The sequence below is a fragment of the Pecten maximus genome, chromosome 1, assembly GCF_902652985.1.
Source record: "Pecten maximus chromosome 1, xPecMax1.1, whole genome shotgun sequence".
Lineage (NCBI taxonomy): Eukaryota > Metazoa > Mollusca > Bivalvia > Pectinida > Pectinidae > Pecten > Pecten maximus.
In genome coordinates, this window is record NC_047015.1 from 38395061 (window position 1) to 38412227 (window position 17167).

At 36.0% G+C, this 17167-nt stretch overlaps 1 protein-coding gene across 3 annotated transcripts in view; it reads right to left on the reverse strand.

Annotated features, from left to right (window-relative positions):
* Window positions 1–16610, reverse strand: part of LOC117332914 (transcription factor 20-like) — a 36495-nt gene extending 19885 nt beyond the window's left edge. For 2 of the 3 annotated variants that reach the window (XM_033891994.1, XM_033891985.1), the window contains exons 1-3: window positions 16431–16610; window positions 16220–16322; window positions 3184–3299 (exon numbers count right to left, since the gene is read on the reverse strand). In XM_033891994.1, coding sequence (XP_033747885.1) covers window positions 3184–3299; window positions 16220–16322; window positions 16431–16523 — 312 coding nt within the window. In that variant the 5' untranslated portion in view covers window positions 16524–16610. Of the gene's footprint in view, window positions 1–3183; window positions 3300–15923; window positions 16198–16219; window positions 16323–16430 lie in introns of those variants that run through there. The other variant, XM_033892001.1, reaches the window with a different exon arrangement.
* Between the last annotated feature and the right edge of the window lie 557 nt (window positions 16611–17167).

Genomic DNA, 17167 nt, shown 5'->3' on the forward strand with positions numbered 1-17167 from the left:
AGCCTTTACTGGTCTCCAGTCGGAGTCACACAATAAAGCTAAAAATAGCTTTACACTGGCTAGCCAGGCTTACTTTCTATGTAGCCACTGTGACCGTTAATCAAGATATAGTCGGTCACTGATCATATACATACTACAGTGTACTACAATTCTTTGAATGTGTAAAAGACTGATTTTCTCCTATAAAATAGTTGGTTTATTTCACAGGTGTCTTCATTTATGGATGGCCTCTCCTGTGTGGTTATTTGTATGTTTGTCTTCTGGCATTGTGTTGCACAGAATCGATGCTGACTTTATAGTGCTACCTTACTGAAGCATACTACCAGAGACAACCAGCAGGACATCACACCCTGTCACATTATACTGACAACAGGCGAACCCGGTGAAGGTGTTGTCCCACTCCAAAATGCTATGCGTTAAAGCAGGAGTTGTATAGCCTCCCTCACAGCAGAGAATGCTCAACTTCAGGCAAGAAGTGATATATAATATCAAAACATCTCGATGAAAAATGTGACTTAACTAAGAATTAAAAATTTCATTACTGGAATAATACCTGTTTTTAGTAATTCATTAACTTGTTAATTTGGAGGTGTTTTTTTTGCTCAACGAAATGAAGTGCTTGGATAACAAAGTTTTGACTTCTCTGTTTTCTTCATAAAATACACTTTGTAATTAATAGATTTTTTGTTAAAAATACTGCAAACAAATACATTTTTATGAAAAAGCAAGAAGCCAGTGAATCAATATATCAAATTAGATGAGAAGCAGATTTAAAATTTGTTTATTTTTCTAACAATGATGATCACTGAGTAGGGTATAACAGGTAGTACAAGTATATCCATGATAGAAAATTTAATCAACTGATGTTATTCTATTGATTTCAATCAACACTGTAGTTTCCCTGTGAAAAACAATCCAGACCAAGCCAGACAATCATTGCAAGTAGAGACGACTACAGCAAACAGCAATTTTCTACTATGTATTGGAGATACTGAGTGATTTTCAGCAATAAAGGCACAGAATGTCAAAAGGAAACTAATCTGTAGTTTTCAGACGGAAGATGACATGTTGTGTGTTTATTAATTGATTTTCTACCAAAGTATGTTGTAGTGAAGATCAAGATATTTTCTGGTATGTTTAGCTGTATATGTACATTATATATTTGTGGTACCAAAACATCTAGTTCAAAACACATGTATGATATCATACAATTTCAGGCTTTTGATAACGTTGATACACTGGTCATGACTTCATCCTCGATCAATATTTTTTCTCAGGTTAATAAAAACATGCATTGATCAAATTAATTGAAAGGCTATAAAATGGAAATCAAAATTTTAGAATTTATTTTTTGGAAACTCCTAGTTAATTAACTAGCCTTATTAAACTTTTTCTACCTCAATCGTCTAATTTTTTACAGGGTGTCATGTGACTCCTGCCATGCAGTTCAGCCAACCAGACACTAAGTTGTTTTCTTCAGACCAATTTGAACAAAAAACATTAATTTTGGCATCTTGATGACTAATGCATAGCAAGAGTGGTCAGAAGATAGCATAGCTTGCCGAATGGGATGAAATTCAGAATCAGTTTTTTAAAAGTAAGTCTAAGGTCATGGTCTGCAAATGCAGTACCAGTAGAAAGGTCTTGAGGCAATGCAAGGATCACTAATGTCAAATCTTAAAGCCCTTTATTGTGGTCAAGGTCAAGTTTTATTTAAGTAGGTCAAAGGCCACAGTCAAGGTCTGCATGTCTGATATACTACCAATGGAAAGGTCTTTTCACAAGGGACACACATGTGAAATATGTAAGCGGTACCCTCAATAGTATTGACATAACACTGTTTTGTAAAAAATATGGCCTAGCTGTCTATGAACACCGACAAGGGAGAGGGGGGTGTTTGGTTTGGTTTATTTTGTTTAACGTCCTATTAACAGCTAAGGTCATTCAAGGACGGCCTCCCGTGCGTGCGACATGCATGCGTGTGGTGAGTGCGTACGTGTGTTTTAGGAGGCTGCGGTATATTCGTGTTAAGTCTCCTTGTGATAGGCCGGAACTTTTGCCGATTTATAGTGCTACCTCACTGAAGCATGCTGCTGAAGACACCCAGCAGGACACCTCACCCGGTCACATTATACTGACAACAGGTGAACCAGTCGTCCCACTCCTAATATGCTAAGCGCTAAGCAGGAGCAGCAACTACCATTTTTAAAGACTCTGGTATGTCTTGGCTAGGGGACAGAACCCAAAGCCTTCCTCACAGCGGCGAACACTCAACTAAAGGGCAAAAGTGAGGCATTGTCAAGGGAGACATTAGGAAGAAGAAAGTTGTTCAGAAAGAAGAGAAAAGATAAGATCCCAAATTTAGTTGTCTCTTACGATCATGCAATGGGGGCAGCAGGTACAATTCTTACGCCCTACCTGCAGGGCCAGAGAGGGGGATGTATAGCAATAGCTCCCCTTGACTTTGTCCTGGTGATACACATATAAGGACATTGCTGCTTTTTATTATTGTTGTCATTGGAATCAAAATTTTATCATGAAATAGCACAAATAGAGGCATGAAAATATACATGGAGATATCTTGTCAGGCGGCATAATACAACTAGATATAGCACCGGATATGACAGGTCCTGGGGAATATCAAAACTGATACAGATTGTACAACTTTAGACTGGCCAGTCAGGTAGTACTCTAAAAGTACCCTACAGGGGTTTATTTGAGTGTTATATCAAATGTATGAGTATGAAAACAAATACCAGGGCATCATCATGATACTCTATGTTATGGAGATCTGACAGTGGCAGGTAATTTCACAACATGAACAGTAAAACTGAGAACTCAACACCAAGCAAAATTACTATAGTAAGAGCTCATCTTATATTCAAAATTATACATAGTTTTACATTTTTTTTTAAATTATCAGATCTTTATGGCTTCCTATAATCAGTTCGAATCAGCGGATATTTGAAAACACATATTTTTTTCATTAAAATCATTAATTTTCTAGCTAGAGATAGTTCAAACTCTGATTGTTTATAATAAACTGACCCTACTCTGTGGGGCCCCCCACCCAAAAAAAAAAGTTGAAGAAACCTTACAATTTCCGAGTGAGTCAGACAGAATAATATTAATTGTTGATCTTACACTAATACTTCACATTCACTTTCAATCAATGATACATACCATAGGCTGAGAGTTTTGACTCTGATAGCCGGTGGGGCCAGCCCCACCCCCAGGCATACGGCCTCCAACTCCAGGGGGATACATTTCTTCATGGTAGTGATTCTGATTCAGTTGTCCTGTAGGAAAGAACAGAAAATGAAGGTGTAAAATACTGTATTTCATTAAAAAGATTTAGGTTTCCTTTAAATTATGAAATCCCACATCAAGAAACATTAATCATCCTGTAGCAATGATGTCGATTATTACTCATTGGAACCTTGATTATTACTCATTGGAGCCTAGGCTTAAAGACCATACCAAAATTATTTAAGACCATACCAAAATTATTCAATGTTTCCAAATTGGATTGAACAAATGTGTTTCTTGATTTTTTTTTAATTCCACACTTGATGATGTTGAATTGATGGGGGATATAATGAGACTTTCAGATGACACCTGACATTTAACAATCCCAGGTGTCATTTCACCTTTTCACTTTTGTAGGGCAAAACATGTCAAAGACACATATCCCTTCAAATCCAAAAGTCAAGACATTTCAGGGAGTCAAAAACATACTTTATGGAAGCCAGTGAAAGGTCTACAGAATGCTCCAATGATATTCTAGAAATGGGATCCAGCCATTCTCTAGCACACCTTGTACAGCAGGTTTAAGGAAGTTATTTTATCTGTACTTATTTGGGTAACAGTGACACAATCATAAAAATAGTTTCTCGCCGAGACAATAACTCACATTTCACTTCTGTACCATAGGTTACATTTTCAATAAAAGTACATATCAACATATATTAAAGAAAATAAGTTGTTGTGACAGGTACCTATATCTTATAGTACAGCTAGGGAAGATCTACTGAATGTATCTTTTAGCACTATATATGCATTACGTTTACCTCTAACTTACACTTCTGTGGCTTTTAAGTGGAGAAAATTTTGTTTCGTTTTTTTACCTGGTATCTGGTAAACACTAAAGTAGATCTAGAGCCAACATCGGTTCAAGGTAAGTTGGTTTGTAACTGGGGAGCTGTATGTATGTGTGGATACCGAAAGGTATGCTAGGCGATGAAATAAGTAGTAAATATAATTTGGAGAGGTTTAATTTGCAATCACAACACATCTCAAGTGTCACCTGTAAGTTAGTTTGTTGGTTTATTGGTCGACTAGTTTCTAGGTGTGAGACTTCATCAGGACAATTTTGACAAGAATTTGGACCCTGGTATCTGGTTATTTGCAATTCGTAGGTATTCAAACAATATATTTCTCCTGTCCTAATCAGTAGATAGCATTTTTTTGCTGTACAGCAATTATAATTGAAACTATTTTTATTTAAAACGATAATTTTTGCAATCAAAATTTTAATTCATTTGTAAATAATATTCAATGGATTTGTTTGTGTTTCTTTAACAAGAGATCCCAGAGGGATCTTGGCGCCCACCATTGAATGATCTTTATAGGTTCCATGTCAGATTGATCTTTTCTCTACTTTTCCCTTCCTCTAAGTCTTACTAATCTGTGTAAATTCAGAAACAGCCCTCTAGTACTTTGCAAACAATTTAAGATTTAGCGATAATGGCTGTCTGTTGTTTTCGGATTGGTCCGAAAATGCAACACCAGGGACCAAGGGGAGCCTACATATGAAATTCGAGAAAGATCCCTTCAGTACCTTCTGTAAAATAGCGATAACAAACTTCAATTGTCAAAATACAAGATGGCTGCCTGTCGGGCAGGTTGTTTTCTGACTGGTCTCAAAATCCAATATGCATAACTAGGCACAGAGGGCAATCTACAAATGAAATTTCAGAAAGATCCCTTCAGCAATTTCTGATAAATAGCGACAACAAACTTGAATTGTCAAAATCCAAGATGGCTGCCTGTCGGCCATGTTGTTTTCCTATTGGTCCCAAGATGCAATATGCAGAACTACAGACCAAGGGCAACTTACAAAAACGTTTGAGAAAGATCCCTTCAGTACTTTCTCAGAAATAGCGATAACAAACTTCAATTGTCAAAATCCAAGATGGCTGCCAGTCGGCCATGTTGTTTTCCGATTGGTCTCAAAATGTAATATGCATAACTAGGCACCAAGGGGAACCTATATATGAAATTTGAGAAAGATCCCTTCAGTACTTTCTCAGAAATAGCGATAACAAACTTCAATTATCAAAATCCAAGATGGCTGCCTGTCGGCCATGTTGTTTTCTGATTGGTCTCAAAATGCAATATGCATAACTAGGCACCAAGGGGAATCTACATATGAAATTTGAGAAAGATCCCTTCAGTACTTTCTCAGAAATAGCGATAACAAACTTCAATTATCAAAATCCAAGATGGCTGCCTGTCGGCCATGTTGTTTTCTGATTGGTCTCAAAATGCAATATGCATAACTAGGCACCAAGGGGAGCCTACATATGAAATTTGAGAAAGATCCCTTCAGTACTTTCTCAGAAATAGCGATAACAAACTTCAATTATCAAAATCCAAGATGGCTGCCTGTCGGCCATGTTGTTTTCTGATTGGTCTCAAAATGCAATATGCATAACTAGGCACCAAGAGAAACATACATATGAAATTTGAGAAAGATCCCTTCAGTACTTTCTCAGAAATAGCGATAACAAACTTCAATTATCAAAATCCAAGATGGCTGCCTGTCGGCCATGTTGTTTTCCGATTGGTCTCAAAATGCAATATGCATAACTAGACACCAAGGGGAACATACATATGAAATTTGAGAAAAATCCTTTCAGTACTTTCTGAGGATTAGCGATAACAAGAATTGTTTACGGACCGACGGACGGACGGACGGAGGGACGGACGGACGGAGGGACGGACGGACGGACGACGGACCACGGACGCAGGGCGATTTGAATAGCCCACCATCTGATGATGGTGGGCTTATTGGTCGACTAGTTTCTAGGTGTGAGACTTCATCAGGACAATTTTGACAAGAATTTGGACCCTGGTATCTGGTTATTTGCAATTTGTAGGTATTCAAACAATATATTTCTCCTGTCCTAATCAGTAGATAGCATTTTTTCGCTGTACAGCAATTATAATTGAAACTTTTTATTTAAAACAATAATTTTTGCAATCAAAATTTTAATTCATTTGTAAATAATATTCAATGGATTTGTTTGTGCTTTCTTAAAAAAATCTGAATTGTTCTAGATAAATATTCTATTTTCAAGACTTGAGACCCAAAGTTAAGATGAATTACCACATCACAAACAAACTGTGATGCGTTTCTCCAATTACTTCTTACTGTAATTCCATTTACACAGCTCCATTACTTGCTTGTTGACTCCAGATGACGTTGACCTGGAAGATTTTAATGGAGTGTCAAAACATCTATCTGTGGTGAACTTTTGACCTTGGACTTAAAAGGTAGTGTGGGACATATGTGACAGTAAACAACTCAAATGATGGCAGATTTCCTGTTGTATGTACCTGGAAAAACTACTAAGCTTGTTTAATTATTCCCCGGGGAGATTTTATAGAGATTGTGTGTAACAATCATGTGCGATACCACATACATTTTATATATTCATGTGATACGTAGCACATATTTCATGACTGGAGTTTGAGGCCTGGACAGGGCACCCAAGTCAAAAGATATCTTCCTTTATCATTTGTGTTTCTCTGTTGTATCCAATTAAACATCACATTCCAGCATTGTTTATACAAAGGTTGAAGAAGTGAATTACCTGTTTTAATTGTATTGTGTTTAAATATATACCAGTATTCATCTACATGTATATAAAACTTTGTTCATACTGACAAAGTTGAAAACAAGACGGGATCAGAGAAATTAGCTATGAATTGAAGTTAGAAAAAGTTAATACATATAAGTAAGCCTAATACAGAAGCTTTGATTGTGCCTAACACAATTCACCATTGTGTGGTCAGTGTTATGTTTAGATACAGGGAGGTGTATACATATCAATACATTACAGGGTTACTGACCTCAGTACACACATACATGATTACAATCCATATCATCAACCGTTCACATACCGGGTAATACAGGATACAAAGTTTACTGTCAACTCAATACCGATAGATCATCATTGGAAAATTGTATTTTGGCAAAGCATGACTTTTACAAAATGGGAAATTAATTGTGATTATGTCAGGGTTTATTGGTCTACATACACAAATATATAACACCTATGTCAACCAGTTAACATCCAGTAGCAAGCAAGGGTGGGCAATAATATTGCAAAAGCCAATTAATGTATATATACATATTATATGATTTTCAGTACCCTCCCCTTGTAACAAGTTCTACAAGTTCTGCTTTTTATATATAGCACAGTTTGTCAAACTCTGTTATAAAACAAGACAAGCTAAAAATTGATGTCAATTCATATATAAACAACTTCTCATTGACATGATGGTCACAATAAACATAATGAAATTCCTTTAGAAAGTCCTCATTATTACTTTGTGATTCACATGGTTGATGTGCTGGTATATATACTGCATTATCATCACTATTAAAAGTCCAAGAATTCTGATAAGATTTCAGATTTTTACAAAGAAAACTATTCTTTGAGAGGCGGAGTATATGTTGTTTTTTCTTCTTTCCCAGGATCCCCCCCAAGGAAAAAGTTACAGGTATGTATACATCTGTCCCACTACCATACACATTACACCAGCCAATTATGATAAGTACACAGGTGGTTACAGCAGGTTGTCTAGCCAAGCACACACAACCTGTATTGTAAACCTGTTTGTGATCACCACTCCACAGCTAGACAGCCCTGAATCTGCCTTGCTTGTGTATTTTACTAGTATTTACCGAGTCATATATCCCTAGGGTTCGGCCATCAAGCTGTTGGCCTTCCTCCAAACCCTACTTTTCTATCTCTTTCCTCTATTTTCCCTGCAAGTCTGGCAGCTCCTATTGGATAGGTTTCAATCAATGTGTAGCACTAGCCAGGCGTATAGGGAGCACCACTATATCGAGACATGTTTGGCCGCCATACACCACACACCAGCGCTCAAATGGTTAATACCAAACAAATCTTGTTCAATGTAAAATGTGCTAATCAATAGACTTGACACGGATACTAATTCTAACTACTGTGCTGTTGGATGTGCAAGCCAGGAATGCTAAAGTCTTAAATATTGACAGATCTCCAAATGCACATCACAATATGAGCTCACAATCGCAAGCGTTTCATCTAGACAGGACTTTTACTTAAAATTGAATCAACACAAAAAGATCATAGATGACAAGAGTGAGAAAAATGAAGAAGTAACCCAACAAAATCTTGACATAATAATGAGAATTCCAATCAAATTAGAACAAAATTGCTATTCAGGAAGTGAAAGCACTTGTCTGTCTAATTTTCCTTTCCATGTGAACTAGTTCACCTGAAGTATGGGTTGTAGGAAATAGAAAGTGGGCTGGAGTAACCCTCAGACCTGATATCATCTCTTGTGATGGGAGGAGGGGGACCAGCAGGGGCATCAGCCAGTACAGATAGGAAGCACTTGAGCACCAGTAGTCGGAAGTGATATAGATAACAGTATTACAGCACACATACAGCTTCAGTTCAACAGGTGATGAACACACCAGTGCATTTTTATACAGCCAACATGTAATGAATAATAATTATCAATGAACATTTAACAAATTGTTGTCATTATGTTGTACCCCTACCGTAGTTTCAATTTACAAAGCTGAATCAGCTAATGGAACATTTCTTCCTGAAATTCTTGTAGTAACATTATAGGATATAAGTTGTGAATCATTGGTGTATACCAGTAAAAAAATGTTAGGAACAGCTAGAGTGTCATGCATTACACTAGTAAAATGAGTTCAACAGCTCGATTCATTGACACTAAAAATTATACCTGGTAATGTTATTTTAGTAATGCAATATTAGTAAATTTTCATTTGGACAAAGTAATATGGCATCTATTGTGGTCTTATTAATCATCATCATGAATAAGATTCATGAATGGAATTATCATCACGAGTATTGAAGGGAAGGAAACGGATATGGGGGTTGGTGGGGTGTGTGTGTGTGTTGTGTCTGTGTGTGTTTACATCAGGCATACAGTTAAATGCATGTGAAGATCTTATTCAGTATATAGGGGATATGCTATCATGTAATTTGCCCATCACTACACTGCATCGGACAATTTCTGCACCAAATCGGTTGCATTGTGTACAAACCTACACTATTTAATTAAAAAAGATCCTGAACTTTCCATACTGCAATGTTGACACTGTTCCTATCAAATGTCAGACCACTGGCTACTATCCTTCACTGTAAGCAATTTCTATGAAGATAATCTGGAAGTTACCATTTTCTGATGGGGTTCTCCTTGTAGTAGCTGGTGGCTACCTCACTGAGCAACAATGAGGAGGCCTGTCACATGCCTTCCAGAACAATTTGGCTTAAGTGTCTTGCCCAAGGACAGAACCACAACAGCACAGTGGAAAAAATGACCAACCGAAAAAACACTGATTAGCAAAAGCAATTGTCACCAGAGGCCCCAGAGATCACCAGTCAATATGTGCATGTAAATCTTAATACCTTTCAATTTGAAAACAATACAGATCTAGGCCCCAGACTTTTTTCTGTTGGTATGAAAAACCATCACAAATTTTAATTGTAATGGTGGCAATGCACTAATTACTAAGTCCCCAAAGTAGACCCCAGCAGATTCTAATGATGCTAATAGATGCTGTATTTAATAAGTCATTACATGTGTACACCTAAACACCAAATTGGATTGAAATCAGACATCTGAATTTTGATCAATGGTAGCCATTATATCCAGTCAGAATGTCAGCATTGTGTTTCTGGTGTCATATTTTTACCTTCATAAATTTTCATCCAAATGGGACAATATCTAAATTTCAACTAATCAGAAGCCAAGATATATGTGGCCATTATGTTGACAATCTCATTTTTTTTAATTAGATTTACATATCTTATACTGATATATACTTTTTACAAAGTTTCAAATTGAGGCTCAAAATAGAACAAACGGTATAGCCAAAAATGTTTTAACCAATCAGAAGCAGCAAATGGCAGCTGTTGCTGGCAGCCATATTGTCAGATTTTAGAAAATGGAGGTCAACATTTTCTCACAATTTAGACATTATATGTAACATTTTTCCTCGGAAGCATATACCCCTCTAACCTCCTAGCATTTCTTTAAGTCTAACATTCAGATGACATTAGCAGTAGCACTTCTAGATCTACTTGACTTAATAAGGCCAAAAAATGCAATGTTTAATTTTACGTTTGTTTTATCTCCTAATAATGAGTATATATCCTAAAGTCTACTGTATATACAGCAGGTGTTTCCAAAAGTTGTGCACAAATATGTTTAAACTTGTTCCGTTGGAATATAATCATATGTATTTTGAATATATAATTTCAATTTTCTTTGATTTTGTTGTAATCCATATTGATCAGGCAACAAGACAAGTACCTTATCTCAAGGGCAGAAGTCACTTTGCAAAGTTATAACAACATTCATATCGTTATTTATAATTCATTAGCATGAAGCAGTGAAATTTCATAATACAAACAGCATATTCAGAGTCTGAGTCACCCGAACAGACTGGATTCCTTAGAACAATGGTGAAGATCATAATGTTGAAGTCTTGTCAAATTAAATTTTTATATTATCAGGCTGTGTAACATTACTGTCATGTCGATTGTCTTGATGTTCATTAAAACTTCTGTAATATCTGACTAACAAGCATAGGCATTCAATTTTGTGCCCATTGCAATGCTTACATTTCACATTTCAATGTCTATAGATAACAAGCTTAAAGACTCTAGTATCAGTGGTTGATATCCATCCTGACGGCTGCTCAGAGTTCCCAAATTGGCAATGTTTAACATTTCCTAGTCATTACAGCAAGAAAAGATGTCGGTCGAGAACCCAAACTTTTTTGGATTTAGAAGAGTGCAGATCAAGTGATTTTCATCAGTGGCCTCATTATTGTTAGTTACTGTTACAGTCTAACTTGTAAAGACCCTGGTAAGTCTACTTTAAGAAGAGTTCTCTCCCCTGGAAGAAGTGAGAAGGTCAATTTGTTATGAGAAATTATGTCTTTCTCCCATGGATTTTTGCTTGGGAAGCATATACCCCCTCTATCCTTCCTAGCATTTCTTTAAGCCTTTGATGCTTGCATTCGCATGATAGAAGCATTTCTGCTGGCCTGGCCTAGTAACTTTCATCTCAATTTTGTTCCCCTGGCCATTGGAATCCTGTGATTGCAATAGGGACAAATTTTAAATGTTTAAACATCTTTTTTAACTGACAGGGCATCCAGTTGACCCTTGACTTTTAGCAATTTCAGAAGTCAAATCACCATTTTTCAGAGATCTGAAGGGTCAAAACATTATGTCAAATAGACATGCTCCTTCAAACTCAAGAGTCAAATCTGATTTTGGAGAGTCAAAACATACTCTCAAGGGTCTACTGGATACCCTGACTGATCTGTTTATGTCTAGTTTTCAGTACAGTTATCTCCCCTTGATAATTTCAAGAACTTTCATCATCTCTTACATTGAATTAAAAATGATTTTCCAACACATTGCAAATGTAAAGCCACAACATATAATATGAAAAATCCACAGCTAAAATGCAATTGGGTACGTATACTTTTGAATAACACATTCTTGAAAGATCAACTACATTTCAAGAATGACACTAATTCAGATGGGATATTAACTTAACTAAACGACAGCATGAAATATTGATTCAATTTGGAAGAAAGTAACATTATTTAGTCATCCAAGATATGATTTTATCTTCTTATGATTGAATGAGATAACACTCATTTTTTATAACACCATCATTTTCAAACAGTCAACAGGTTATTGATGGATCTTAATGTCAATAATCTATCTTGAGTACTTGAACAATTCCTATAGGTCATAACAGATGAAAAAGAAAATTGTTCAATTGAGCCAAGAAACGTGAAGCAAATATTCAGAGAAAAACTATAAAATTTTAGTTTTATGCATAAATACTAGAACTGTAATTATAACTGCAGTCTCACCATTGTAAACTGTTGTACATGTTTATACATTGAGATGTCCCCGAATTTGCTTTTTGAACTTTAATCCAAATATATTCTATCCCACTGCAGTATTCCACTGCACCAATAATTGCTATGACATTTGAGATTGAACATTTTAATTTTGCTCTATAACCTCATTGGCCAGCATAGATTTGAGACCACTTCTCAGCTCAAATGGGACATATATAGTTCTCTCCTTAAGCTTGTCAAAAGATACAACATAAGGAACTGCTTTTTTTTCACCACTTTGTAAAAAAAAAGTTTCTAGAATAGCACATCCTGTAAATGGTTGTTATTCAATTCATAGTTTTCTGTCACTCTGAAAAGATGTGTCTTTCTAAATGCAAAACTGTGTAAAAAAGAGTCACTGAATGAACATTTCCAAATTAGCACTTTGCATGCATGAATATCCTTCAGTTTCCCGCAATTGATCAATCACATCGCAATAATTTCCCTACAAAATTCAGTCAATTAATTTACTGTCCAAAATATTTTTGTTCCTACGTATACGATGTTGTTAAAGTTTTCATTCAATTTTCTGCATTTTCTACATGTTAATTGAACTGGGTCATGATTAGATATTTCATCTTTGATAAATTACTTATCTCAGAAATTCATTGTTTGTTTCCAACCACTATTTGAAAGTTAATTCATTGGTAGTTAATGATTAATGGAACTACCTCATTGTTTCAGTGATCAGTTTGCACCAGACATTCATGTCATATACATACAGGTATTTCACTATCAACTGCTTTAAACCATGCAAACTCTTTATTGCTATTGGAATCCCTATTGCAAATATGAGCTAGGTTTAATCTCATAATTGCTATTATCAGCTCAACCAGCACAGCCATATTTTGTTATATTCTCTTGTTTGTCTTACTTGGGGTAAACTCAAGACAACATTGACAGAAATTACACCAGAACCAATCAGAAGTATTCTACTTTCATTTTAAGCCATCAATATAGAAACAATTAATCAGGGACTTCATTTCCAGGTAGCCAAAGATTAAATATGAGTCTAAAATCTGTCTTCAACGGGTGAGGTGCCATATTTATCAACCCATTAGGTAGCTCAAATTGTTGAGCAGCAATGTCATGATAAGTGCAGAAAGTAGTTCAGAGTTTTTAACTTTTTTTCTAATTCATTTATCTTAAACAAACATCTTCAATCATATAAAAGCATGAATCATATAATGGAATTACAAACAAGAGATCCCAGAGGGATCTTGGCGCCCACCATTGAATGATCTTTATAGGTTCCATGTCAGATTGATCTTCTCTCTATTTTCCCTTCCTCTTACTAATCTGTGTAAATTGAGAAACATCCCTCCAGTACTTTTCAAACATGGGGAACTTAAATATGAAATTGAGATTATGCGATAATGGCTGTCTGTCAACCATGTAGTTTTCAGATTGGTCATAAAATGCAATACGATGGACCAAGGGGAACCAACATATGAAATTTGAGAAAAATCCCTCCAGTACATCCTGTAAAATAGCGATAACAAACTTCAATTGTCAAAATCCAAGATGGCTGCCTGTCAGCCATGTTGTTTTCTGATTAGTCCCGAAATCAACATGCATAACTACAGACCAAGGGGAACCTACATATGAAATTTGAAAAAGATCCCTTCAGTACTTCATGAGAAATAGCGATAACAATTTTTAATTGTCAAAATCCAAGATGGCTGCCTGTCGGCCATTTTGTTTTCCGATCGATTCCAAAATACAATATGCATAAGTACAGACCAAGGGGAACCTACATATGAAATTTGAGAAAGATCCCTTCAGTACTTCCTGGGAAATAGCGATAACAAACTTCAATTGTCAAAATTCAAGATGGCTGCCTATCGACCATGTTGTTTTCAGATCGGTCCCAAAATGCAATATGCATAACTACAGACCAAGGGAAACCAACAAATGAAATTTGAGAAAGATCCCTTCAGTACTTTCTCAGAAATAGCGATAACAAACTTCAATTGTCAAAATCCAAGATGGCTGCCTGTCGGCCATGTTAATTTCCGATCGGTCCCAAAATGCAATATGCATAACTACAGACCAAGAGGAACCTACATATGAAATTTGAGAAAGATCATTTCAGTACTTTCTGAAAAATAGCGACAACAAGAATTGTTTACGGACAGACGGACCACAGACACAAGGCTAAAAATACTTCACTGAAGGAGAAAAGGGGAGGGAGGGACGAATTATCCTATTCTGTCCCATCCTGAACTTATCTTGATTGTTGTAGAAATATGCAGGTAGATTCTGACAGGAGTAACAATTGATTTGATCCTAACCGAGGGCCAATATAGGTGTTGTGCTTTTTCACATTTTTTCTACATGCATCAGAAACGTTTTTATAGAACACTGTATTGTAAATTTCACAGAAAAATATGGTCAGCTACACTAGATGTGTTCCAAACAAATTGTATGTTGCCTTCTAGGATAAATCTGGACATGATAATAAGATATCGGGAACCAGTGTGAGTTATCAACAGAGAGAGAGATCATTAAGTGAAACACAAGCAACGTCTGTCAACAAGTGTTGAGAATTGCTCGAGATTTCAACATCGATGATCACATACAATTGATTACTGTCAACCAATAGATTTTCGATCATTAATGATCAGTTAGCCTACAATTACGTCATCCTTGGAAAATATTACTTACCTTGAGATTTCATAGGCCTATTTCAATCATATAGCATGACTGGTTAGAATTATAGTTGAGAGTAAAATGACATAGAAAGCCTGTTCTCTTTTAGAATTTAAACTCCTAGTTTTGAAAACAATCATGAATATTGACATCTCATAATCAATTGTCGAGAATCGGTTGCCTTTCTGATGAGATATTAATATTTGATACATTGAGACAACACTTCTATCAACATCTCAAATCTATAACAAAGGTTTGTAACTTGGATCATTTTGGTAAAACAACTAAGTTCTAGGAAACCTTCAATTCAGGGGAATAGGCCTATAGTGTAAAAGTAACGGCCATGGGTTGATGTAGCTTGTACACAGCATACGTAGTGCTTGAACAGTTAGCAAAAATTCCAACTGGATAACCAAACAGAAACCGGATAACCGGCTTTTGGTTTTGAACTCTGCTGTGGGATGTAAAAATATATTGTAGTTCTGTACAGTACACCAAATCTTGGCTGCTAAAATGACCATAAAAAGAAACAAAATCAGTAGATAGTTTATTTCAGAGTATGCTTATCTTATATGGATACAGAGATTTGAACAGGGGAGGAGGGGTTTGGGGAGCCTTTTACCATAGAGGACACTAACAGCTGTTATCAGATATTTCAAATGGTAACCAGATAACACTATCAGGAGGACCAAACTGAACTGTGAACCAGATATCTGGTTACTAGTTCTGGTACTAGTACACAAAATCAAATTATATCAATATGTTCTGTCATTCAGCTGATGCAAATGGCAGAGCCATAGACTATATCATGCATAAGACCCTGGAACTTCTCTCTCTATTGCGGCGCTCTGATCAGCAATTTTCCTTGTTAGTCCATTCACAATGTAATATTTACAGTGGTGTCTCCTGCAAGCCAATTGACATTATTTCTTTGCCGTCAAACTAAATTTTATCAAAACATTTAACTGGCTTTCCAATGTTTGTCCAATCACAGGAACAAAATATGAAATGAAGTGTTCTGTACCTGTGTTTTTGGGCAGGAAAATCCGCTTCATTACTTCCCTTTGGATATTTGAATAGCTCCTCAAAGATTTTAAACAATTTCAATCGTTCATGGTCATAACAAAATCCAGTTTGTCCTGGCTAGATTATGAAGTAATAACGAAACAAACAATTTATTCACTTCAACTGTTGTTTGTCGGTTGTTTTGCTACTCATGTTATACGTTGATATATAAATTAACGTGTTTGTTGATAAATGACACTAAGTAAGAACATGTAAATAACACGAAATCCTGGGGTTGTGTATTGGGGTCCTTACCATATAAAGTCTGTCTTAATACGTGTACATTCTCTAGTATCTTCTCACAGTGTTCCTGTGCGACACCCATAGCTTGGAGTTGTGGATGCTGTAGCTGACATACCTGTAAAATAAATAGATGATAAGAATAACTGCGTTCCAGTACGACATGTGCTTTCAAATCTTACCACAATACGCCATCTTGTTAATCTTGATAAAAGGGTCAACTTACGGACTGCAGTGTTTTAAATCCATATGCTTCAAAAGTGTCGGCATATTGTTTACACATAAAGGTCTCCAGCCATCTTTCGACAGGGCCGGGCATTTTATGATGGGAAAATATTACATGAGAGGGAGAAACCCCCCTAAATCGCGTGAGACATTTTCTAAACTTAGCATAATGGCAGTCGGTCACGTGACACCCACAGTGGTTGAAAGGCCGCTTACAACAACAAGAATAATTCTCCCGCGGTTTTCGTGCAGTTATCCCTTTACAACACTATATCATCACTTACACTAAATTACAAATAACATGTTTGTATGAAAAGGAACTTTGTAATCAGATCTTGTAGACAATCTTAATAATGATGACTATTATATAATTGTTTTGTAATAATGATTGATTATAAAACAAAGTCTAAACCTAGCTGATCGTACAAAAGTGTATGACCAGTTTTCTAATATAATCTATAATGCCAGTTTACATGCTGAGAATGACTATAGGGACATGATTTTCAGACGCACTGGTTTTTATAAAGTATACGGGTGTATTTTGTAATATGCTGTGACTGTATACAGTTTGTGTTGTTTGCACTATATATATATGTTTAAAGTAATAAAGAACTACACTGGGTGCGACACTTCATGACCAAAGTTGAATGATGATCAAATCAGATATTTAAAAGTACTGTGAATATGGCGCGGGAAGGATGTCATAATTAAATATTTTTGCCTAGGCAAAAATAAAAT